The sequence below is a fragment of the Triplophysa dalaica genome, chromosome 23, assembly GCF_015846415.1.
Source record: "Triplophysa dalaica isolate WHDGS20190420 chromosome 23, ASM1584641v1, whole genome shotgun sequence".
NCBI classification, from domain to species: Eukaryota; Metazoa; Chordata; class Actinopteri; order Cypriniformes; family Nemacheilidae; genus Triplophysa; species Triplophysa dalaica.
The window spans coordinates 5649787-5675094 of NC_079564.1; the positions used below are offsets into that span (position 1 = coordinate 5649787).

The window sequence follows — 25308 nt, forward strand, 5'->3', positions numbered from 1 at the left end:
GCCGGACATGAACAGCACTCAGTAAGTGAAACTAAGTCACTTGTCTGTGTTTTGTTGTCAATCAGCGCCAACGTGCATAATTCTATGCAGTAGTTCCGCCCACTTTTTAAGTATCTTTTAAAAAAAAAACGTAATTATCCTAATTTAAATAAGGCTGGTTTAAAATAATCCTTGAACGGAAACCGTCCCTAAATTAAGTTTGTCATTTTGCTATCAATGGAAAGAAAAAACTACAATCTTTATGCTTCCAGGCGTTTTGAATGGACTCCAATGACTTTGAATTGACTGCCGACTAAAGCTTATTTTAATCAGACCCTTGTCCTCTTCCCTACTGACCATTTTTATAGATTTATACATAAATACTAATTTTATAAATCCTAATCCACACAAAAAACCTTTTCAATAGAGGAATATATATTTGGTAAATGGACAGTCAATGTAACTCAAGAGAAGCTTCCCTCTTCCAATACTACGTAAACATTTCGGTTTTACTTTCTTTTTTGTTCTTAAAGTATGATTTTTTGCTTAACTGCTTCGATTTGTGTAGCACTTTTTACCATACATACGACAAATACAAGCAACAAATACAAGCACAAAAACAAATATTTACACGTTAGAGTTCATTTTCATTTTATTCATAATGATGTTTGAAACTAAAATAAATCACAACCAAAATTGTGCAGTCAGACGGCATGGTTAGCTGGCTGACTAACCAAGATCCTACACGTGGTTTTATATGAAATGTATCATTCTCTAAATTATTTTTATTTATAAGACACCGGCAGACAGCAAAGTTACCCAAGGCAATTTATTCCTCAACATGCATCATACAAAACACTTCAGCTGCATATTTAAACATTCTGATTGTGGAGAAATGCATTTGATTGCAAAAAACGTACAATCAGTTTTTTGTCTTCTGTCTGAAACCATTGGTTATCGCATCCTCATTCAGATAAGCATTTGGAAGATAGCATTGCGGGTAACTGTCATGTTAAAATATCACAGATAATATCATTGCGTTCCAATATGTGTCGTGATGCGACGATAACTAATATCATCCAGTTTAACAGATGTGACTGGTAATGCCACAAAGAGGCCGGCCCATAGGTCTTATCAACACACGTAACCGCAGTCAAAATGCATGGAAATGTTATCGGACTGCTTTCTTCAGGTATTATAAACTTAAAATATAGTTAAACTATCGACATGTTTATACCCATCTACTTAAAAAATAACACATCTGGTTTAATGGCACAGATAAGGTAACTCTTTCATACCCTTAAGTTATTAGGTTTGTTAATGTTGCGGAAACACATGAAATCGTGTTTTGTAAAAAGTGATAAGAATGGCAATATTGAAAGCTAAATTGTTTTTCACCCTTATATATCATCTGACTCAATTACTCACGATGGACACTTACTATACCACACACACCTCTAAAAGAAGGAGTAAATTGTGTCGTCGCAGATTAGACCCAAAGCACCCCATGGGATTGTGGGAAGGACAGTTCCTATAGGACACTTGGGATTACTGGACGGGGAGTTTAGCACAATCACTTTAGACCGGCATTTCTGGGGCCCCCAAACCTGTCCATCACATGTTGTCATAGAAACAATGCCATGTCTTTCAATCACAGGTCCAATTCTTTATTGGCTACCTATACTGCCCCTCTTCTATCTACTGATGGGCCTTCCTCCTAGTTCCAATGGCATGTCAACGTCCATCGCCATAGCAACAGACCGTTGTTGTTCATATTGTTGTTACGGGATTCGCTGACCCACGGTGGCGACTTAAGGCATCCTCCAAGAACGCCACAATCTTGTCACTGTCGTCCTGTGAAACGGGACAGAAAGTAAAATTGTAGCTGTATTATAGTTTTATTAATTTTTTAACCAACTTTTATTTTTATTTTACATTTTTGTAAGATGCTTTTGTCATTTTATTATTTATTTGTGTATCGCTATATAGGATTAAGTTTTATTTTGGTTGTTATTATTACAATTTCCATTTTTTATTTCGGTTAATTTCTGTGGCAACATTTCAATTGTTCGATTAGTTAGGTTTTTCCAATACTTTCTTGGCCAGTATATTATTTAATGTCAAAGTTTTATCATAAGTAAACTAAAATAGCCTTGAGGCTTCTACGTATGTGTTTTAATTTGTCATAAATCTAAATGTGTGTATGTCTCCAAGCAGATCAAATAAATGGAATTAAACCCTTTAAAGGCACCTGAAGGAAACATCGTGTTTTTTAGTCTTACCTCACTGATGAAAGCATAATGGATAAGTTCATTGACCAAATCTCTTGAACTGTCAGCTAGACATAGAAATATAATGTTATTTTAAATATGTTAATATCTATGTAGCTTCATGTTCTTAGAAAAACGGTTTATTCCATTTAATAAGAAAAATGGGTGACGAGTCTCTTACTTGGCACAATATCACAGCTGAGCTGGCGATGAAGTTTATCGTCCAGCTTCAGGAACAGGGTGAGCTATAAAAGCACAGTATATAAAACACTTAGGTGCTTTCTGTGTCCATTGAAGTATAAGCATACTGCTGTCCTTATAACTTTTAGATGCTTGTAGTTTAAATCACTTTGGATCAATATCTTTATCCAAAAAGAAATGAGAAATAGCAAACTCACATGAATTTTAGTCAAATCGTCATTAGACTCCAGGTTACAATGCATCTGTACCACCTAGAACAAAGTCAATATTTTCCATTTAATTCAATTTTAATGACTGCATTCAAAAGACACTTTAATCCAAAGCAAATTACAGTGCATTTGATTCTATCGGTATGTGTTTGCTTCCTTGAATTGAACTCAAATGGAAAGCTACAATTTGTGCTGCAGAAATAAACAACTGAAGTGAATTGTCAACGCGCTTAATAAGCCTGATGTCACGCCCCAACGTATATGGAAGGTAATATAGTCAGGCATGTGATCTGCCAAGGACTAAAAAGAGGTAAGACTTCATGTTTTCAATGTCTTTAATGATACTATCTGACTTTATCATCATAACGAAATCCCACAAGGCCAGTCACCGATTTGTTTTTCATAATTTATCCAAATATTGATGTCGGAGATTCTGTGAGCCAGGTGACTGTAGTGTATACTTTGAGTTCACACGTTTCGCTTAAATGTGCAATATGTGTAAACAGTGCTCATAAACATCTGTTTAAGCAGTTGCCCCTATTGAAATGAATAGATATTTGGACAAGATAAAAGTGACCCCTTAACAACCGAATAGCGGACACACCTTCCTTGTCTCCGCCTCTTGAGGTTCAGGTGTGGGGGTCTTTACTGTTTCCACATGTTCTTGGGACATGGTGAGGGCACGGGGTACAGGATGCGGTCGCGCGGATGCAAAGTTCATCAGTGGGTAAATGCCGTTCCTGAATGGAAAACCAAACCGATTAGCCTAATTTTTTTTTATAGCCAAAATGGTGCAAAATTTAGTGTGAAATGTTACACTGACTTCACGTCCTCCAAAAACTTGTCGAGTTCTAGAGGAGAAACATGAGAGTACCTGCATGACAAGAAAAATACAGAGGAATAATTTAAATAAAGAAGAACAGGAGAGTAAAGTTAAAATTAGACGCACAGTCGTGCAAAGTGCAGAATGTGAACAATTTCAATGTGAACAATTTCCTTTTTTTCCTCCAGTCTTTAGTTTCAAAAACACGTTTTGTGCTTACTGTGAGACTTACTTGAGCTGAACGTGAGGACGATCTTTGTGGAAAATCTCTGCCATGACGCCATTGGGATCAAATGATTTGGTCTTCTCTTCAACACAGTTCTCTGGCAGCATGTCTTTAAAAAAACAGATTTTGCTTTTGTGGTTTTCAAACAGCATTTTATTATAAAGCAACAATAAGTAGCAAGTACATTATTTTTAATGCACAATTATCATGAATCATGAAATATTGAGATTTGAACAGCGATTTAAAATTTTCTTCCCAAAATCCGCCCCCCCTTCCACCTATGAATAATATTAAATTTCAGATTTCTATCACACGAACTCACAAAACAAAATGAAAGCTCTCACTCTCAATAATATCACTGTATATTTCACAGATCTAACACTTTAGAGTGACATAACATAGAATAAATTCTGTAAAATGCAAAATTTGTACTAAAGCACCAAAATTATGTGTTACTTTGGTTTTAAATAATAAAACCTTGATTAATTTCCCTAACAGAAGCAATATTTACAAATAACGTTTCTATTAAACACACTTGTCTCATGTGAGGGTTTATTTAGGTAGCACACACAAAAATGAAATGATCTGGATAAAATAATGATCTTTTTACTCTTTAATGCTTTACCAGATTGTTAACCAGAATGGATATGTTCATTGAAAGCACTTACACTGGTTATTGATGAAACAGTGTGCTGCCAGCAACTTCAGTGAATGCACTTCAAATAACACACGGTGAAACAGCAGGTCATGTGCCATTGGCCGGAGCTTGGGGTTGGGACCTACACATGTCTGAATAAACTCCTGTGAAACCACAACAGCAAGATTCATTCCTAGATTTTAGAAACATCATATTATTGTACATTAAATTATAAATGCCACGCTATTTTCTGTTTTCTGGATGACCGCATGCAATGATTTTATGGTCCCAAGTCGGGACCTTTTTACCCATTTTATCATATGCCACGTGAAAAAAACAACAACGCTTCTGGGCACACATACTCTCATGAGAGGGTCTTCTAATGATTGGCCAGCATTAGTTATGGCCTCCTTAGACACAAGTGAATCCCCATTGGCTTGGATCTCCAACACAGCCATCTGGAGACATAAATGTGTTTAAATATTAGCGTTTGAGGGATGACGCTAATTTTAGAGCAAATAAACATGCACATGAATTATATCCATATCTTCTAGAGATCTCACATCCAATGCACAAATCCCAAAGGAGAAGATGTCTATGGCGTAGTCATCCTCACATGCTGAGAAGAAAGAATATATACACAGTACTGTGAAAAGGTCAAAGAAATATTGCTTTACGTTCAATTATTTGAAATTAATAATAATAACATGTATAATACCATATATTTATATTATTTATCTATACACTGTATTACATGCATTCAATTATGTATAAAATTGTCAAAAGCACTATATAAAACAATAAGTTTTATATTTCCAATACAATTTTAAGATATTTAGTATCTGTCTTTAATAAATATATATCATATCACTTACCCACATTTGTTTTTATTATCTTTATTAGAACCATTCTAACTATTACTAAATTTATTTTAACCCTATTATTTTTTTTTGGCATGTTTTGTACTTTTCAACAGTTATTCTTTAGACTTTCCTCATGCCCTTGCAACCCCACAGTTAAGGACCCCTACCCTAAAACGGTTAATAAACATCTTACCTTTTTATGGGTGTTGTTTTTTAACTTTATTATTCTTTTATTTATTTCCATTTCAAATGTACGGGATGTTGATATGTGTTAAAGAGTACGTAACATGAGATCATGAAAATTACATTTCATGCAGTGTGTAATGTTGCCGTGAAAGTAAGCAGTCTGCCAAGTTATATTCTCCAAAGGAGAATGAATAACAAAGTTATTGGCCTTGGAAAAAAGGGAGTCGACTCTGAATCATGCAAAGGAGTCGTCTCTATTCTGATTCGCGGCAGATTTACGTCCCTGAATATAGACCCGCCTACGTTTTGCTAGGACTGCCCTGCTCACTCTTCTCCCCCAAACACTGTAGCTCGTGAGCCTGATTCGGGGTAGACCAATCACATTAGACTAGACCATCTGACCAATCACATCAAAACTAGGTTGGCGGATAGGAGGGGATTAGACAGATGAATCATGGAACGAATCATTTGAGGGTCCATCGAACAGTAAGGTAAGAATAACTGCCTATTATTACAAAATAATTGTGGCTTTACACCCATGTACATGACCTTGTTGTTGGACACTCCATAAACCAAAGTAGGATCTTAAAAATCCCTAGTTATTTACTCTTTAAATTCTATGTTGTTCTTGTTAAAAAACTATACAAATTCAGTCAAAAGAAAGAAAATTGATGGGTTAAGCACATAATGTTTCTGCGCTGTATATAAACAGAAAACACTAATCTTGTTTATCTAACAGTGTACAAGAATATCTGAACAACGTCAAAAAAGTCATGCTTTAACTCACAGCCGTACTCTGGGGAAAAGAAGTGGAGGTTTTTTTTGTCTTCTCTATGTTGGTGTATCTTGTCATGGACACCTCCTTCAGGAAACACTGGGTAAAACAACCCATAAGACTTACACCCGTACATTCTCTTATATACAGATCATTTCAACGTAACATGTTATTTATTAATATAATATTTTCACAGAAATGATATAATGTCTCTCACCATTCACAAAGAGTCGGTGCCAAACTATAGGGACAGATAGAAAGATGTGGTAATACAAACATTTCACATCCATATGCATACTATACCTTACCTTGGCTTCATTTAAGCATGTGACTCAAACAAATATAGATTAACAGATATCACACAATGTCAATGATATCGATAGAAAAATATTTAAGTTATTTGCACCAAATAAAAAAAAATATATATAACAAGCAACACTTCTGCAAACAAACAGCAATTTAGTCCAAAATCTAATTACATCTAACAAGATTTCACTTAAACCAAATGTGCATGGAAAAGCATACCTGATCCGATTTTAATAAGGCCATTGTGCTGAATAAAGATTGTGTCACAGGTGAGATTGCCATGAATTATGGCAGGATCACAGGAGTGAAGATAACTAATGGACACAATAGTCATCAGTATAATCTCTGTGTGCTTCCTAATATACAAATGACACAAATCTAGTGTGTTAAAGATGATGTCACCTGAGGGCAGACAGAATCTGTGTGCACCAGCGTTTCCAGGCCTAAAAAATAAAAATCAACAAACTCAAAATAAATACAAAACATCATAATCAATCACATTATATCAAAACTTTAATGTTTGAACATCTTCAGTGCAGCCCCCCCTTTGCCTAATATTTCTACAAATAAGTGCATTCAAATAATGTTGAAAGTGCTGAATGAAATTCAATGTTTTTTATTTAATCATGTGAAGGATCGACCTTTACATTCATGGTCTTGTGGTTTTTCTTGGTCTTCTTCAGGAACTGCTTCAGGCTGCCAGAAGACATGTATTCTGTGATGAACACCACCTGTGAGACGAAGGTATGAACTCTTCACTAAAAAAACTGTAATGATATGATCTTAATACTTAAATTCTTAAAGTATTTCATTGTATCCCTGAATGATTCCAAAGATTAAAATGAAACATTTTAAAAAGACTTCAATTTTGGCCTTGCTACAAAAAAAGGACAATGCCAATAGCTGTGCGTTACCCGAGCGTGGTTGTCCCCAATGTCCAGCCAGTATTTGTGAAATTTGACAATATTGGGGTGGTCCACCTGCATGAGGTTCTCAAACATCTCCTTAATTTTGTCCTATTTACAAGCACACACAAAAGACCTAAAATAAACGTTTGACCCCACCACATAAACACATACTTGTGGAATACAGAAATAATCACACGTGCTGCTGCACACATACTCACCTCTACTGTCTTGAAGACCTTTTTGTCATGAAAAATAACCTCATTCCACACCACCTCCACACCCTCCTCAGTGTCCATGGCGAGAGAGGCGCTTTCCACACCAGGAACATTTCCCTGACTCACCTGCAGGGGGTGACAAACAAACATTTATCTTAAAGAAGTAAACACACAAGTCCTTTATGTTTTTATATATCTATCTTTCTATCTATATAAATTGATAAGGTAACTATGTCGATGTAAGGAAACAAATGTATGTGCACAATGTATACTTTCTTTAGACATCTTTTGTGGTTTTCAGAGAGAAGGTTCAACTGTGATTTGTGGTGGATCGATCGAGATAGAGATATATAGATATAGAGAGATAGAGAGAGAGATAGAGATGGAGAGAGAGATAGAGAGAGAGAGAGAGATAGAGAGAGAGATAGAGAGAGATAGAGATGGAGAGAGAGAGAGATGGAGAGAGAGATAGAGAGAGAGAGAGATAGAGAGAGAGATAGAGATAGAGATGGAGAGAGAGATAGAGAGAGAGAGAGAGAGGTACAATCCCATAATGAAATAAAGAGTCAGAGAGATGTCATGTTAAAAGTCATTTTCTAGTATTTATATTACACTATTATTTTTTTATCCTATTTTATTCTTTACCACCTTGTTTTTATTGCGAAACTATATATTTCTTGTTACGTCTTTTATGTTATGATTTGGGGGAAATTGTAAACACGTCATGTCATTAAAGTGCTTTGCAAAAGCATGAGTGTGAAATAGAACGTCAAAATAAAAGTCATTTTTGTGTCTATGTTACAAGAATATTTTTCTTTTTTATCCTTTACCCAGCATGTTATTTTAACACAACCTTATTGTTTGATGTTTTTGTGATACTGTGTTTTTTATCATTATATGTTTTAATAATGAAAGGCTTTAAATATAACAAATTAAGAAAGAGAGCGGTAGAGAGAGACTAGATTCAATGCCAAAATGAAACAAAGAGGTAGATTATGTGGCGACGCAGAAGATAGGTAAAGAGAGAAAAGAATCTCAGTGTACGTGGGCAGAAAGACACATTTGCGCATCTGTAACTGTCTGAATCATGACTCTGACTCATACGTGTATCTCGGAGAGTTTTTATCTTTGGCTCCCTGCTGTTAAACACACACAGTTTCTCATCAAGTAATGGATGTTAGACCAAACATGTGCTTCAATAGATTGCCTTTCTACATCTACTATATTTGTACCTCCTTAATAGACGATTTTAATTGGTTTAACATGAAAACATATGATTTAATGGTAAAATAAAACCCAAGGTAAAGACCATTTAAACATACAATATAATGATCCAAGTTGATTGAGAGAAAAATAATGGCCACCTATATTTGAGATTTTACGGTAGCTTTGTTGTTGTATGTGTTCTGTGCCAAGTGGGCTTCTAGTAATGATATGGGACGGATATTTAAAAAAAATCTCTATTGCATATTCATGTCAGATCGGCTGCTTATCTTAAGCGACCTTATGTGCACTATTTCAGTATGAGATGGTAATGTTTTTATGAGTTTCTCAAATGTGTTTGTTTTCAATTTGACCAGTTGGCTGTAAGAGATGCATTGTGGTATAGTCTGATTATCAGACACATTGAGTCACGAGCATGGAATCTATCCCAATACTAGACGAAGGCCCGTAATATATCACCCCCACAAACTGAATAAGACTACATACAGGCTTTCCTAAAGATTTTTTAGAATATGATAAACAAGAGGTGGCGGATTCGCTTCTTTGAGCAGAGATAAATTTAAATCATTGAGGAATTTGCTCTTTCAAACAACATTTTACGAAGAATGTCTTCGATTTAGACCAGGGTTACATAATGTTATTATTATACCTACATCTAAAAAAAATGATGGGTTATTTTCAACCAAATTCGATGGGTTATAAATATATGCTGGGTTGTTCCGGCCTAAATTGTTGGATTGTTTCAACCCAAGGTTGGGTCATATATGAACATTTCTGGGTTATTTTTGACCCACTGGTTGGGAATGTCCCATTTTGACCCAACCATTGGTTAAAAATTACCCAGCATTTACCAAACATATTTAGCTGATGCCAAAGTGAAAAACAAATGACAGAGCATTTACATTTTTTTTATATTTAAAGCAATTATTAAAGTTCCAGTGAAATAAAAAAAAATCTTGAAATAATGCAGCATTTATAGTAAATATCTTATCAATGTGGGTCATTTTTTTAATTCATGTACCCTCATAATCTTTGGTTAAAATCTGAAAATGCACTTCTGCCCTGAAATGACGATCCATCTGAAACGACTTCAATGAGACTGCATGGCCTGAGGTATCCGTTGCCCATTTCATTTCAAAATCAATGCAACAGCTGTTATTACACATCCAATCAATTTGCATCGAAAAAACGCAAGCCCCCGCCACTAGTTTTCTCCTTTGAAAGTCCTTTTCGCTCAGAAATGTGTCAAACAGAATTCGCAACTTCCGGTTCACGGAGACTTTAAGGGTAAAAACTATATCATGTGTGATTATTAAGTATTAATCTAAAAAGAAGACATAATAATATACAGTCGGTTCTTTATGGTTAAAATAAAACATGACAGGCTTCTCAAACATTTAGCTTCTATCCGTACAAGCTGCTTATTAAATTGCCTGAAGCTTAATTTAAAATGTTTTAATCTTCAACACTACAAATGTCCTTGCATATCTCTTCAAAGTATTTCAAACAGTTTTCTTTAATACTGAAAGGTGCATCGGGTTCAGCCTGCTGATCCTCTATATTAACGTACAAAAAAAGTAAACGCTAGTCTGAGCCCTGATTAGCATGGATTACCCACAATCCTTTGCTCATATGTCACACGTTTGCTTGAGCAGTAGGTAACACATTAACCCACACAAATCTATTCTGACTGCAAGAATGGATTGTCTTTATATTTCTATCAGTGTTTGAGCATTAACAATGTTTTACATGGCAGGTTAATGAACGTAAAGGGAGTTACCCAAAATAAAATGCTGTCATCTTTATTCACCCACATGTTCAGAACTCTTTCTATCCAAAAAGAGATATATTGAGAAAGGTCTCAGTGGATTTGTGTTCATACAATGGAAGTCAATGGGGAACAAAGTTTTTCATTTATCAACAATCTGTAATATACCTCCTTTGTGTTCTGCTGAAGAAAGAAAATCATACAGTAATTGATGAAATCATTTTCATTTTATTCCAGCCTGGGTTGTTCGGCCTAAAATGTTGGATTTTTTCAACCCCAGGTTGGGTCATGTATGAACAGTTCTGGGTTAGTTTGGACCCAGTGGTTGTGATTGTCCCATTTTGACCCAACCATGTGTTAAAAATAACCGAGCATTTACATTTATTTACCTAATGCCAAAGTGTCTATCAAATGACAGAGCATTTAACATGTTTTGATGTTCATACAATGGAAGTCAATGGGGACCAATGTTGTTTGTTTATCAACATTCTTCAAAATATCTTCATTTGTGTTCTACCGAAGAACGAATCTCTGATTTGGAAGATGTCAAAATGAGTAATTGATTAAAAAATTTCATTTTTACACGTTTTCTTACACAACTTTTACATGTTGTTGCATTTTATGCTTCTATTGATGAATAAAGGTAACAATAAGACAGTGTAATCTGGTCTGGTGTAGGTTGTGTGTCCTCATTTTGATCTCTATGCCCAGACGCTGATGTCAAACCCTTTCAACCAGCACACAGCTCTGATCTGAGCTTTGTTGCGAAACACCCGGGAGGGTTGCATTAGGACCACGGGTGACCTGGATTTGAACCAGAGACTTAAAAGTTAAAATTCTAACAGATGCATGTAAATCATGCATCAATTCCTTCTAATAATATACAGTTCTGTGAAAAAGTTTTACATGCAGTAATATGTTGTTAACATATTATTTCAACAGAAGCTGAAGTCGTAAACCTCTCACCATCGCTCCATGCCCTCCAATGTCATTGTGTCCAGTGTCACTGGATATATCGCTGTAGTTTAATAAGTTTTAGCAGGTTGTGTAATACATCAAAAGTTTACAAAGGGTAATGTGATAAAAGAAGCTAAAACAATAGGGACATTGTTCAAAATGATGGAAAAGTAGCTCATGTGCTCCATCTGCAAAAAATAGTCCCGTTCTTGCAAACCCCAAGAGAAAATGGTCCGGGCTGGTGTTTAAGATGTGGTTGTGGTAAAGCCAGCACGAGGGTGTATAAAAATATCTTATAAAATATCTTAAAATTAGTCTGAAATGGTGAACTGAAGAAAGAGTCAACAGAGATTTGTGTAAGATTATTAATAAATACAATAACCAAACAGTTGGCATAGTCCTGGAATGTAAAATAAAGTACTGAAATGTTTCCAATGGAAATGTCATGCAAGTCTCAAAGGTCATTTTGTGTGTGTTTCTATTAAATTAAACTGAACTTCGCTATCACACTCTTGGGCCAACAATTAGTAAAACATTTACAAGTTTCCTTTTTAGTAAATGATTCAAACAGATCTTATATATTAAGACACTTTACAGCGACAAAGAAAAAGCTAACAGTGTGTTTTCTGCAGATAAAAACATTGTGTGAATTATCATATTTGAGGTTGGGATTATCACAAAGATTATATTGCCTGGATAACAAAACAGTTACACTGCTAAAAACAAATACGTGTTGCAGTCTGGCCTGTATGATGGGATATACATTGGGTGACCGTGTTATATCATAAATATGCAATACAAATTTATGATTAAATTGATTTATTCACATGACAATAATTAATCAATTTATGCCAAATAATAATTTAGCAGCACCAAAAAAACGGTAAAGTGTTTGAAAGGTTTGTTTGACAGTCACCACGTACAGAATTAACAATAATCCGATGATTTCTTTGGAATTCTAAAATCTGAGATTACATTGCATTAGGAGTTGTTAAGAAATGCTTTACAACCAACCTTGAATGTTTTGTGGCCAAAACATAAAATCGGTCGTTCAAATGATTTCAATAGTCATTAAAGGGACAGTTCACCCAAAAATGAAAATTCTGTCATCATGTACTCACCATCGTGTCATTGTCACTTTCTTTCGCAGAACACAAAGCGCTGGCACCCATTTACTTCTATTGTATGGACACAAAACCAATGCAAGTGAATGGGTGCCGATGAACAACATTCTTCAAAATATCTTCTTTTGTGTTCTGCGGAAGAAAAAAAGTGACAATGACACGTCAATGATGACAGAATTTGTATTTTTGCTTGAACTCTCACTTTAAGGGCATGTGAGGTAGAACAATTCCTAAAAGGTGCATTAATGTGCTCTGGCGATACAGATTTTGATTTAAAAAGAGGACTATAAAGGTTTACTGGCACCCTCTGACTTAAATAGAAAATAAGAGTTCACATGTGAGAACGGCTGGCTTTTGGGGTTTACAGCAAACTGATCAAATCTACTCCTACACAGCAAGGTTATGAGTAGGTAAAAGATTACTGGAAGTAAATTTGCCTATAAATACCAGTAATATGAAACAAAAGTTTTAAAATCTAATCTTTGATCATGTTTTCTGCTTCGTGGCCATAGATTCATAGAGGTTATGGTTGCTTGTGACATTAGATGTTCAACTTTCCCAGAGGAGCTCTGCTCCGGCTATATAAACAATCTGTCCATTTCCCATCGCTGTCCTCATGAATCCAAACATGACGTTCATAAAGCGAAGCTCTTAGATTCTGCTTCTAGAATGAAGAACTAACTGAAAAATGTATTCTTGGTATTGCCAGGAGGTCAAAAGTTTAGGGTAACTTGATTGAAGTGTTTCTCATAATCTTGAAAAGCTTTTAATATGAAATTCAAGGCAAAGAGTGATACGGAGATACTGTCTTTAGTCACAACACAGTTCACGCAGTTACATTTGTGTCATCTCATAGTTAAATGAGTTTATTATTTAAAAATGTGGAAAAAACATAAATAAATAATGATTAGGCAACAGAACTGTGGTCATCTACATCTTGATTTAAATGAGAATCTACTGATGCCTTCAAATACACATTTAAAAAAATAAATTTGCAAAACATTGTTTTCTGTCCAATGAACTGTTAACGAAATAAATAGACTGCAAGCATAAAATAATATAATAAATTGTTTTATCTCAGACTCTTCCTCTCAGACCTCATCTTTAGATTAGTTTGAATCTGTAGAGCTTGAAAACTTCCCTCTTTGTCATTTTCCACAGGAAATGCTTATGAGAGACATTTCAAATGCTATCTTCAGTACCATTAGTGGCAAATTGAAAACAGTGGGCTGTACAGTTAATTAACACAAAGTCAGAAGAACAAGTATGAGATTTAGCGGCATCTAGTGGTGAGATTGCGAATTGCAACAAATGGCTCGCACCATCCCTCGCCTCCTTTCGGAGCACTACGGTGGGCTTACACGGGACTAAGATGTTATAACGTTTCCGCTTCTTTGCTGAAGGAGAGAAATTATGAAACCCATTCTTTAGAGCAGTGTGTTTGTAGGTAGAAATAGCTCATTCTAAGAAATTAAAAACTGATGCTTCATTATGTGAGGTCCTTATTATTCCTTTCTGCTCAAGTGATGCTTTTCCGTATGGAGATGTACTCAGCCATTGCCGGATACTCGGAATGATGATATGACTTTGTTAGAGTTGATAATTCTTTCATGACACTAAAAAGGCATCATACAAGAACCTTAGATGAAGTACATATTCGCTGTATAAATCTATCTTTAGGCATTTGTTTATATAAGGCCCGATTCACATTTTGCGTCTTTTTCCGTGCACATATTCGTTAGTTTAAATGTAGACGCTTGGCAATAAGGGCGACGCCGCATCAAGATGGAAGTAGTTCAACTTTTCGGAGTGCCACATAGTTATGTATAGTAAATAGCATTAAGTTTAATAGATCTTCCGAAAAAAATACACACTGCCCCTTTAATGCACTTTATGTTGCTCCATAGCATCTGCCAGGCAAATTAAGCCCCGATTCACATTTTGCGCCGAAAGTTCGAGCCGCGCTGATTTCGCTCTTCAAATGACCTGCGGTGCACGTGGCACTCCGAAAAGTTGAACTATTTCCATCTCAATACGATGTCGTCCCCTATTTGCCATGTGTCTACATTTAAAATAACAAATATACGTGTGGATAAGACGCGAAATGTGAATAGGGCCTAATATAAATAAATGCCTAAAGAATGAAATAATCTCTTGTCTTTATACAGCAACTGTCTAGTTCATCCGAGGTGCTTCTATGAGGCCTCTTTCATGTCATGAAAGAATTATCAATACTAACAAAGTCCGATATCATCATTCCGAGTATCCGGTCATGGAGTTCCACAGCTCCACACACCCTAATGGAAAAATAATCACTTAAGCAGACAGTAATAATGTGAAATCATCACATCTAAGTGCTTTTGTATTATTGTATCTGAGCGTCTCCAGTTCACTTCCAGTGCTGATACACTGATCTAGTATTTAGATATGCCTATCTATCTGTCAGCAGAAACCCAGACATGATTTTCCACAAAACCAAAGTCAGCTGAGTAACATTCATAGTTTTTAATTAAAGAGTAATACAGCTACTTTTCCAAAAGGAAGTATGGTTTCATAAAGTTGGCTATTCATAGCCAACATAACCATCAGGCCAACCTGACTCATGCATTCGTCAATGAAAGGAGAATCACTATTGGGGAGGGTCTAACTAATAATGCACTTGTCAATACAATTGACTGAAGTGTGTGAGGTTGTGATGGCATTCAGTACGGCCTTATCTTGTTAAATTCACTCAACTATAATATCCAAATTAAAAGATTAACATAGATGCTGATATAATAGGCCTACGTTCATATGGTTATGTGTGTGTTAATATTTTCTTTTGAACCTAAGTGGACCCCATAATGCAAGCTCCCTACCTAGACAGCAGTGTTTGGGCAATATAGTGAACTGTTTATCAGAGTATCATAGCACAGAGCCTATCTACACAGAACCTATCTTATATTGTGATCCGTCTACACAGCAAAATGTCTACCTGCCTGCCTTATCTCAGGCATCAAGCGGAGTCGCCTTCCTAAAACAACATTTTTGGAAACCTACAAGATCCCTACCAAGGCAGCAGATTTTAGGAAACATGGTTTACTTTATTAACTACCAACATGATGATGCCTCTTCCTGAGCATCCTTGTAAAGTACCTAACTAGACAGTACCAAACAGCCTGGGTAGCACATGCAGTACAATAGTGTGCTCCCAGTCTAGACAGATTTATAATTGCATCACAGACGTTGCGTGGGATTTATAGGATTCTCGTAATCCTATATTTCCTTTAACGTGTTATCGTGAAATGCAACGTGAGTCACTTCGGATAAAAGCATCACGTACCTGATCCTTTCTCTTCTGCCAGCGTCCGCACGGACTCTCCTCCACAATCTCGCTCTCATCCTCGCTTTCTTCCTCCTTCTCCTCACCTGAAGTCTTCTCCTGGACTGACATAGTCATTATATTTCAGCAAACAACGACTCGCTCCGTTCACATAAACAGCGCGCACCCGCTGCACACAAAACGCGCCCGAACGAACGTTGACTCGGTGTGCAATACGCGGCTGCGCGTGGTCACGATATCCGCGCACTCACTAAACAAACCTCACTGTTGTGAAATCGAAAAAAAACTATTTGTCTGTGATTATCTGTGTAAATGCTGTCGATCACACACGTAATAACACACAGGGTTGATTAAATCAACTGTTGTTATCTCATTCATTGCATGACACACAGAGCGCAACTGTTGGATCACCGGTTACCGTAATGACTGGAGAGCGAGAACATACGTCATATGCTCTCTACTCGTAGGGGAGAGCGGGGACGAAACTAACAGTGCCATGACTACGTTTGCGTTCCAAGCTTAGACGTCACGTTCAATACGCAACCTTTGACCTTGCTGTCGAATATCACGTGATTACGTCATCCTTTACGCCTGAAAACGGTAATCGGGCAGTACATTACTGAAGCTGTGCTTTTTTTCTAATTACAAGTTTTATTTCTCGTTACATGTGTCACAGTAATGATCATGATCTACAGGTGATTCACTGCTGTAACACATCCTGAAGTTTGCCTTGTCAGAGTTTTTCATTATAAAAGTAAATCGGGTTTAAATGTCAGGAGTTCCTGTAGGGACGAAAGTAACGAAAGTAACGAAAGTAACTGTGAGTAGATTACACTGATTTAATTACATTTTCATATTGTTCAAAGTGTTTAAACGTTTGTTAAAATGCATTGACATTGCCATTCATAAAATATTCAAAACAATAAAAGTTTGTACTACCGGGTTATTTTTTAAACGTGTGATAAAACTGAAATTTAAAATGAAATATGATGTAATATTTTTTTTGCACAGATAAAAGACATAAGTTGTTTGCAGTTACATATTAACAAGGTCATATTCAGTTAAATTCATAAAAACCAGAGAAACACAAAAAATATGTCTTATATTGGTGTGTTACTTTCGTCCCTATCGATGGGGTCGAAAGTAACGATATGCAACTTAACCTCAAAGGGAAATTCTTCTATTATACTAAGTCATTCAACATTTGAACAAAATGCCACCTGGTATTGCTAGACCCCACTTGTTGTTTACGGACCACAGCAAAAATATATCTCTTTCTGAAAAAAAATATTTTAAAATTATCCTTTACTATTGAACACTGCAGGCTACCACTGATTAGGTACATCACTTGGTGACTATTTATGTTTGTATGCAAATGTTATTCATTAATAAAAATAAGATGCAAAAATATCATTCCGTACATCGTCCTAAGTGAATTTGATAATTCACATATAGACTTAAAAAAGGTGTCCATGAAAAACTATTTTTGTTTTCACACCTAAAGCCACGTTAAGGTTTAAAGTCCCAGTGAAGTTAAAAATTAAAGTAATTTTTTTGATTTAAATATTGCAGCGTTTATTGTAAATAGTTTATCAATGTATTTATCTTTGACTTTTTATCCCCATTAATTATTTATCTGAGACAACAGATAATACTGTATGATTTCAGGAAATCCCAGTCAGAAGTGTCAGAGTGCATTTGAAGAATTTGGTTCCCAAAGGAGATAATCAAATAAAACTAATAATAAAATGAATTTGATCTCTAAGATCTAAAATCATGTTTTTTTATTGTGGATTCCAATTCGTATCAATCAAGCTGCCGTTGGTTTGTTTTGATTTAAGCTAACTAACACAATAAGAAACATGATTATGTAATAAAAAACATGATTTTGGATTTTTTTTAAAACAGAGTTGTCTAATTTTCAACTCATAATTATAATGTTTAATAAAATCTTGGTAGTTCACAAAAATGATAGACATTTGTGCATATATTGTTATACAGTATATTGGAAGACCAGACAGTAGCAAGAGTCACACGGTGCTAATAATGGTTTCTATTTATAATTATAATAAACAGTGCAACTTTAATTCTGTAGTGTGATGCATTCCTAATTTACTAGAAATTCTGTCAAAGTAGTACAATAAGATGTTAAATGATGTATTGTGCTTCACTGTGGTTTTCTCGCTGCGAGGAGAGTTGGGGATCCATTAGTGTAGCTCATTTTGGCGCAGTGTTCAACCCGTGCTGACATCATGTCCTGAAATGAAACACATGGTTTATTTGACTCTGACACAATCTACACACTTCACCCACCAAATTAAAGTGTTGCAATGGTCATTACAAAATATTCTTCCAGCAATTGAACAGACATTTGACTTGTGTTAGGCTCATTGTCAGTGCTATGTTTATTGGGTCTAGTTTTGTTTTCCATTAGAACAGATTTCCTGAGATCTGATTTCCTGGAAATGGGTTGGGTGTTCCTTGTTTTATGACGCTGGGAATTTTGCCCAATACATTAAGATGTGTCTGTTTTTAGTTTCTCTTCTTCTGCATGAAACCGAAACAAAAGTAAAATAATACATCAGCATCTATGGGTACTGATCCCTTTTTACAATATCTATTAGGCGGAAAAAGCAACTGTATAAAAGCTTATTATTACCAACATTCTTTGATACTGTACCCAAAAGAAAACAACTCACAATCTTTGTCATTCAATCAGCTGTACATTTGAACACACGACTGACCTGTGTGAGCTTTGGTTTGTAAACGCAGTGAATGTAGGGTTTCGGTTCATTCTGAATCTCTCCTCTATGCATCTTATAGCAGATTCCACAGTCTATCAGAGGCTACAAATACAGAAGCACAAATACATATTGAAGGGATACTTCACCCAAAAATGTTAATTATCTCACCATTTACTCACCCTTAGATTGTTCTAAACCTTTTTATATTTCTTTGTTTTGCTGAACACACAGGAAGACATGTCAGATCCCATCCACCGTTTACTGCCGTAGTAGGGGAAATAAATACTATGGCAGTCAATGGGGGATGAGATCCGATAATCTTCCAGATTTCTTCCTGTGTGTTCAGCAGAACAAAGAAATTTACACGGGTTTGAAAAAATCGGAGAAATTATTTAAATTTTTGTAAATTATTTAAAGTATAATATATATGTAAAATACATGTTGTCAATGTCATCATAACTACAGTGTAACGGAGGAATACAAAGACTTTGATATTTAAAATGCTATTTAAGACATTTAATTGACTTTGTGATGTTACTTACTCTGTCATTTCTAAAAGCACATTTAGATGGATTTGCGTCTGAAGTTCCTTTAGGGCATCGAGTGGCTTTAAGATAAAAGTGATGATAGATATAATTCACAGCAAACCCAGCCTAGAATGAACCACAGGACTCATTAGGGGTGATATTCATTTACAATACATACAGGTAGGAGCTAAGTCAGTCTATACTTCAGCATTATTGTAATATAAAATTGTTATAATAAAAGTGTGCAATAACTTATTAACATCTCTTACAAAAAAAACGATGGTTTTAACTAATATTAATAATATATTTATTTGTAGTAAAATTATAGCCTACTGACAAATTTACAAAGGTATTACTTTATTAAAAACATACTTTAACAAAAATATTTGTAGTAATACAAATTGTATCCACTAAAAAAGATGGTTACTTACAATACTTTTAGTTTATAATAAAACCATGTAATGATATTGATAAAAACAAATAATAAAAAAATGTAAAGTTCACATAATGAAATTCAACTGTTTAACTTTGAAACGAAATATAGTTTTTAAGTAGTCAACACTTTTCTCTTAAAAGCTAAGAAGGCAATCTTGTTGTTTTAAGCAAAATGAAGCAAAAACGACTTACATCAATGTCAGATTTGCTCAGACTTTTGAAGAAGATAAAGTGGCTCTTGATTCCTTCGTGGGAGTTGATTTGTTGGACAGCCAGTTCAACTCCTCTCTTGTAATCTTCTGGAAGTTTACTGAAGTCATCTTGAGCATCACATGAGCCCAGCAGGACCCAAACACTGACCAGTGTGAGAAACAAAAATCCAGACATCTCCACAGATCCTGAAAACTGGCTTCTGTTTAAATAAACCACAAGGTTTTCGAACTTTCTAACAGAAATGTAAACTCCAAGCTCACGGAAGCTCTGATGTAAATGAGAGGAGGTACAGGGGTGCGTTGACGATCTCTTTGTGTGTGGTTAAGATTGCACAATGTCTGGAAGAGCTGCAGTGTTTCTGCTTTCACTTTCAAGCACGGAGGTCGAATGAAGCCTTTAAAGTCAGAATGAAAACACTGTCATCTAGTGGAGAATATTGACCCATAACAGTTTATCGACACAGGTTTTTGGATTTTGGTTTTCCCAATAAAACATTGCTGAAACATCATCATAAAAACGAAAGTGAAAGGCACCTTAACTCCATAAAGGTAATGACAATTCCTTAAATGTTTATTCATCCTAATGTCACTACAAACCTGACTTGAACACAAAAGAAGATATTATGAAGAATGTCGATAACCAAACAACACTGAACCGCCTTGACGTCCATTGTATGGACACAAACCCGCTGAGACATTTATCAAAATATCTAATTTTACATTACACAGAAGAAAGATTCACACACAGGTTTTGAAAGACATAAAGAAATAAATCATAGTAAAAACAAACAAAATCTCAAATATTGGTCATTTCTCAGCTTTCTTTATTAGTAAATATTTTGTTTAATTTGTTGTACACAGTTGACACAGCATCAATACTGCACTAAAAAACAGCTTTGTTAGACCATTACTTATTTCATTTATAGTTTTCGAAAAAGTATTTAGCAAAGTCTACCCATCCTATAAAAATATATATGATCTTGCGCACACAGCTACAGAGATTCTACAGTCACAGACGCTTGCTTGTGATGACCAAAGTTCAGGTAAGCAAGAAAAGACACAAAACAGAATATCACAGGACTGAAGCTATTCAGGTTTTGTCTCCAAGTATTCATGGTGATTGTCTTCCAGATGCCAGCAAAGTTGGAGATCCGCTGCTATAACCCATTTTATTACAGTGTTCCACTCTATCCGTCTTCATCACCTTGAGTTAAATAATCAGAATGTGTCAGCAAAGTGTTAGCAGATGTTCACAGCTCATTCACAACAGTAAAGATCACATGAAATTACTACAGATGATTATTATTGTAAATCTCATGGTTTTCTGGTATTTCTATCTACTCAAACACGAACACAAATTTGAAATGTCGCGTTGAGCCGTTTTTAAATCCCGAAGATGTCAATCTATACAGGACGTATCAAAACAACGAATAAATCGATTAAATTACTTTATATGAATAAGAGCGAGATAATGTAGCCAATGATGAGAGAAAACGGATGTTGCGTTAATGGCGCTAAAAAATGCGTTGATTAAAAAAAATCGCATGAGTTAACGCGTTAATGTACACAGCCCTGAACACTGTGCAAATGGACTTACTTCAGTGAGCGCTGGTTTATAAACACAGTTCACATAGGGTTTAGGATCAGGCTCTATCTCTCCAGCGTAGGTTTTGAAGCAGACGGCACAGTCAATAAGAGGCTATACAAATAAAGAGGTGAATTTTATTTGTTAAAATAAAAAAAACACATTTAGACATCGAACGACGAGTATGCTATTTGAAACACCAGCACAATACAACGCACTTACACGATCGTTCCTGAACGCACACTTGGTTGTGTCCGCATTCTCGGTTCCTCTCACGCACTTGGTGGGTTTCAGGTAAAAATTTTGGTAGCTGTATGTGACATCAAACCCTGCCTACAGAAAGATAACAGATCAAATCAATTGAAGTTTAAGGACGTTGGACATACAAGGATTCAAAGACATGTTTTGGTGTGAAATCAGCAGCTCTTGTTTTAGTATGAGAATAAACGGTTACCTCAATTTGGGACTGTTGGATAGACGAAAAGAAGAGAAAATGGTTCTTGACACCTTCGTGGGCATTGATGTATTTTAGCGCCAGTTCCACTCCTTTCTTGTAGGTTTCCGGGAGTTGGTTTAAGGAAGCTTGAGTGGAAGTCAGCAGGACTCCAGCGGAGATCAACAGAGCAAACATCATCTCGGCCATCTTTAACCAGTCTGAACACGAAAGTCTTCTGCATCGACTCAAAACAGCCTCATTCCGGGAGGATTGGCTTGTGTTTGTGTAGCTGTTGGGTAACGTTGAGTCATAACTGCGATCTACACTCTTAAAAACAAATTCCTTAAAGCAAGGGTCTTCAACTACTTTTTTTGATGGCACCACACTACTTTTCTTTTTCCCATTTCATCATTTCTTGCTATTTTGTCTTTCCGTTAATATTGCATTTTGTTCGTTTATACTGTTTTTGATCCTGTTACTTACAGGTTATATATTAAAGATGTACACATATATTGCATCCATACTTATTCAGCCTAGATTTAAGTACACTTAAGTTTATCTTGAGAAGTATTAATATAAAGAAAAGTAGAAAATAAGTGCATGAAAATACAGCACTAAAAATATATTTAGGTGTATTATAGTGTATATGTGTATGTGTCAATAATCGTATTTATAAAGTTAATTATAAGTGCTTTTTTATTGCTTTATAGTATTTTTACGTGTTTATAAACAGGATGTTTGATCTACCACGACCATAGGCACGCACGCACGCACCAAAAGGACGGATGTGTTTACTTTGATTTAATTCCTACATGTCCTAGCATGACACCCAGACGTGAACTATGTGAACTAGTACATGAAGAACATCAAAGAATGTAAAAATAAACAACATTTTTCCTGTGATTAAAGTGACGGATTATTGTTAAATAGGTCATACCAATATTTATATCTATTATATAAAACAGCTGGATATTTTGGGAGTCATCCAAGAGAAATCTGGGCTGGGTGGAGTGTCTCCCCTTGCCCCCTGAACCTGCACGGCCCTGGAATTAAACATTTGCAAAAGTAACTCATCCAGTTAAGATACAGAAACAGACAATTCTGAAATATTTACAGTAATCTGGAATGCACATATTACAGTAGTTCTCTACTGCAAGTACACCAGTATTGAATAATTCTCTTCTTCAGATGTTATCTAATGTTGGGTTCACATCAATCGCGTTCCGCGCTCTTTATTACTCGCGGGAAAGTTCGTTATTTTCGCGCTGACTGATGCGATCTGACAAATATTTTCAACCTTCGCGGAAAAAGAGATCTTGGTGGACGTTGGCGTCTATACGAGAAGGCCACTTTGCCACATTTTGAGGTCTTTTTGTATGAAAAACATTTTGCCACGTCGGAATGTATTCAACAATTCACGATTAGGTCAAATATTATCATTTTATATGAAAAGACTATATATTCATATGGTGTAAACTAATGCAATATGACTTGGTTCTGTTCGGTATCATCTTTTAAATCGAAAGCATCACAAGCAGTCAGAACACAAACACAGAAAGAAGAAATAGGGAGTTACCTGAATTTCTACCTGATGAAAAAGAACACGGAGCTTGAATGTTTTGTGTGCATTGACCTGTCACAGTTTCATCCTTTTCCTAAAGTAATCTGTCAGTTTGATCAAAGGGGTTTAAGCTTCAGTGGATCTCAGCACGACTACAGCACTGAGCAGCACAACAAACCGCATCAAGAGGCATCTTAAATCGGCCTGAGCACCATCACTGCCTGCAGATATATGTTTACTTAAAAAACAACTTTGAATTTACTTAAAACCACCAGTACTCATTAATAATGCTTGGCATGATTGTTTTGCACTTTTTACTACAGTAAAGCCTGGCTCAGACTACAGGAGTTTTAAAATCCTGACAGATTTGAAATTCTGGTTGCCCTACACACATAAGGAGAATCTTGCAAGATTATTTTATGTAAAATCTTAAACCTGGCATTACATCTACATTTGAATCTCTTTTTCAAGCACTACAAAAATAGGTTTGCCCTTTGTAAACTTGAATTTATTAATGTGAAATGTCCAGAGAAAAAAACGTTGGGGGTAAAGTTGTGTTTATAAATAAGACTAAAAGTAGCAAGTGCAAAAATAAAAATTAATTGGATTTTTTTATTTCATAATGGCACATCAAAAGACATTTTAAGACACCAAAATACAGGATAATATTAAGATTATCATACCAATGGACGCCTCTTATGTCATCTCACCGGGAAACAGAAGTAAACAAAGCGACATCGCAGTTAATTTCACGTGATCTATTTGTCCTATTATGAAAAAAGTGTATTTCCACAATAGATGGAGGAAATGCAGCGGCTATGCAAAAGGTCTAGAGTGTGTAACTGTACCATTGTAACTGTAGGGCTACAACGGCGTATCCGCGGTGAAAAGCAAATGTTTCTGTAGCAATTAGTAGCAAGAGATTTATACTTTATTGTAGCAAAACTTTAGCAAGAAGGCATTCGACTGTGTCCCTCGCGGCATCTTGTGGAGGGTGCTCCGGGAGTATGGGATTCGGGACCCTTTGCTAAGAGCAGGAGCTTGGTTCGCATTGCCGGCAGTAAGTCAGACTTGTTCCCGGTGCATGTTGGACTCCGGCAGGGCTGCCCTTTGTCGCCGGTTCTGTTCATTATTTTTATGGACAGAATTTCTAGGCGCAGCCAGGGGCCGGAGGGCGTCGGGTTTGGGGACCACACGATTTCATCTCTGCTCTTTGCGGATGATGTCATCGTGCTGGCCCCATCAGACCAGGACCTCCAGCATGCACTGGGACGGTTTGCAGCCGAGTGTGAAGCGGCTGGGATGAGAATCAGCACCTCCAAATCTGAGGCCATGGTTCTCAGTCGGAAAAGGGTGGCCTGCTCACTTCAGGTAGGTGGAGAGTTCCTGCCTCAAGTGGAGGAGTTCAAGTATCTGGGGGTCTTGTTCACGAGTGAGGGAAGGATGGAACGGGAGATTGACAGACGGATCGGGGCAGCTTCTGCAGTAATGCAGTCGCTGTACCGGTCTGTCGTGGTGAAGAAGGAGCTGAGCCGCAAGGCGAAGCTCTCGATTTACCGGTCAATCTACGTTCCCACTCTCACCTATGGTCATGAGATGTGGGTCATGACCGAAAGGACAAGATCCCGGATACAGGCGGCCGAAATGAGCTTTCTCCGCAGGGTGGCCGGGCGATCCCTTAGAGATAGGGTGAGAAGCTCGGTCACTCGGGAGGAGCTCAGAGTAGATCCGCTGCTCCTCCACATCGAGAGGGGCCAGCTGAGGTGGCTCGGGCATCTTTTCCGGATGCCCCCTGGACGCCTTCCCGGGAAGGCG

The 25308-nt window shown here is 36.3% G+C and overlaps 3 protein-coding genes across 8 annotated transcripts; all 3 read right to left on the reverse strand.

The window, feature by feature from the left end:
• Positions 1 to 613: 613 nt before the first annotated feature.
• nrbp2b (nuclear receptor binding protein 2b) lies at positions 614 to 17618 on the reverse strand. Of its 6 annotated transcripts, XM_056738050.1 has the most exons (19): positions 15994 to 16120; positions 12669 to 12803; positions 7602 to 7724; positions 7390 to 7491; positions 7117 to 7206; positions 6878 to 6918; positions 6695 to 6789; positions 6387 to 6410; positions 6182 to 6268; positions 4909 to 4991; positions 4708 to 4803; positions 4377 to 4509; positions 3715 to 3817; positions 3483 to 3533; positions 3264 to 3399; positions 2648 to 2701; positions 2431 to 2494; positions 2262 to 2317; positions 614 to 1833 (listed from the first exon to the last, which is right to left on the reverse strand). In XM_056738050.1, the coding sequence occupies exons 2-19, from the start codon at positions 12717 to 12719 to the stop codon at positions 1750 to 1752; spliced, it is 1473 nt and encodes a 490-aa protein (XP_056594028.1). In that variant the 5' UTR covers positions 12720 to 12803; positions 15994 to 16120; the 3' UTR covers positions 614 to 1749. The 6 variants fall into 6 exon arrangements, with proteins under 6 accessions (XP_056594028.1, XP_056594023.1, XP_056594027.1 ...); XM_056738045.1 differs by lacking the exon at positions 12669 to 12803 and having other exon boundaries at positions 7123 to 7206; positions 15994 to 17618; XM_056738049.1 differs by lacking the exon at positions 12669 to 12803 and having other exon boundaries at positions 4909 to 4964; positions 6182 to 6256; positions 15994 to 17618.
• A 144-nt stretch (positions 17619 to 17762) lies between these two features.
• Positions 17763 to 20264, reverse strand: zgc:195173 (uncharacterized protein LOC792613 homolog). Its single transcript, XM_056738051.1, has 4 exons — positions 19892 to 20264; positions 19280 to 19390; positions 18738 to 18839; positions 17763 to 18250 (listed from the first exon to the last, which is right to left on the reverse strand). The coding sequence occupies exons 1-4, from the start codon at positions 20084 to 20086 to the stop codon at positions 18161 to 18163; spliced, it is 498 nt and encodes a 165-aa protein (XP_056594029.1). The 5' UTR covers positions 20087 to 20264; the 3' UTR covers positions 17763 to 18160.
• Positions 20265 to 20712: 448 nt separating this feature from the next.
• si:ch1073-406l10.2 (uncharacterized protein LOC100536977 homolog) lies at positions 20713 to 22188 on the reverse strand. Its single transcript, XM_056738052.1, has 4 exons — positions 21951 to 22188; positions 21719 to 21829; positions 21509 to 21610; positions 20713 to 21115 (listed from the first exon to the last, which is right to left on the reverse strand). Exons 1-4 carry the CDS (start codon positions 22137 to 22139, stop codon positions 21023 to 21025), a joined length of 495 nt encoding a protein of 164 aa, XP_056594030.1. The 5' UTR covers positions 22140 to 22188; the 3' UTR covers positions 20713 to 21022.
• Positions 22189 to 25308: the final 3120 nt, after the last annotated feature.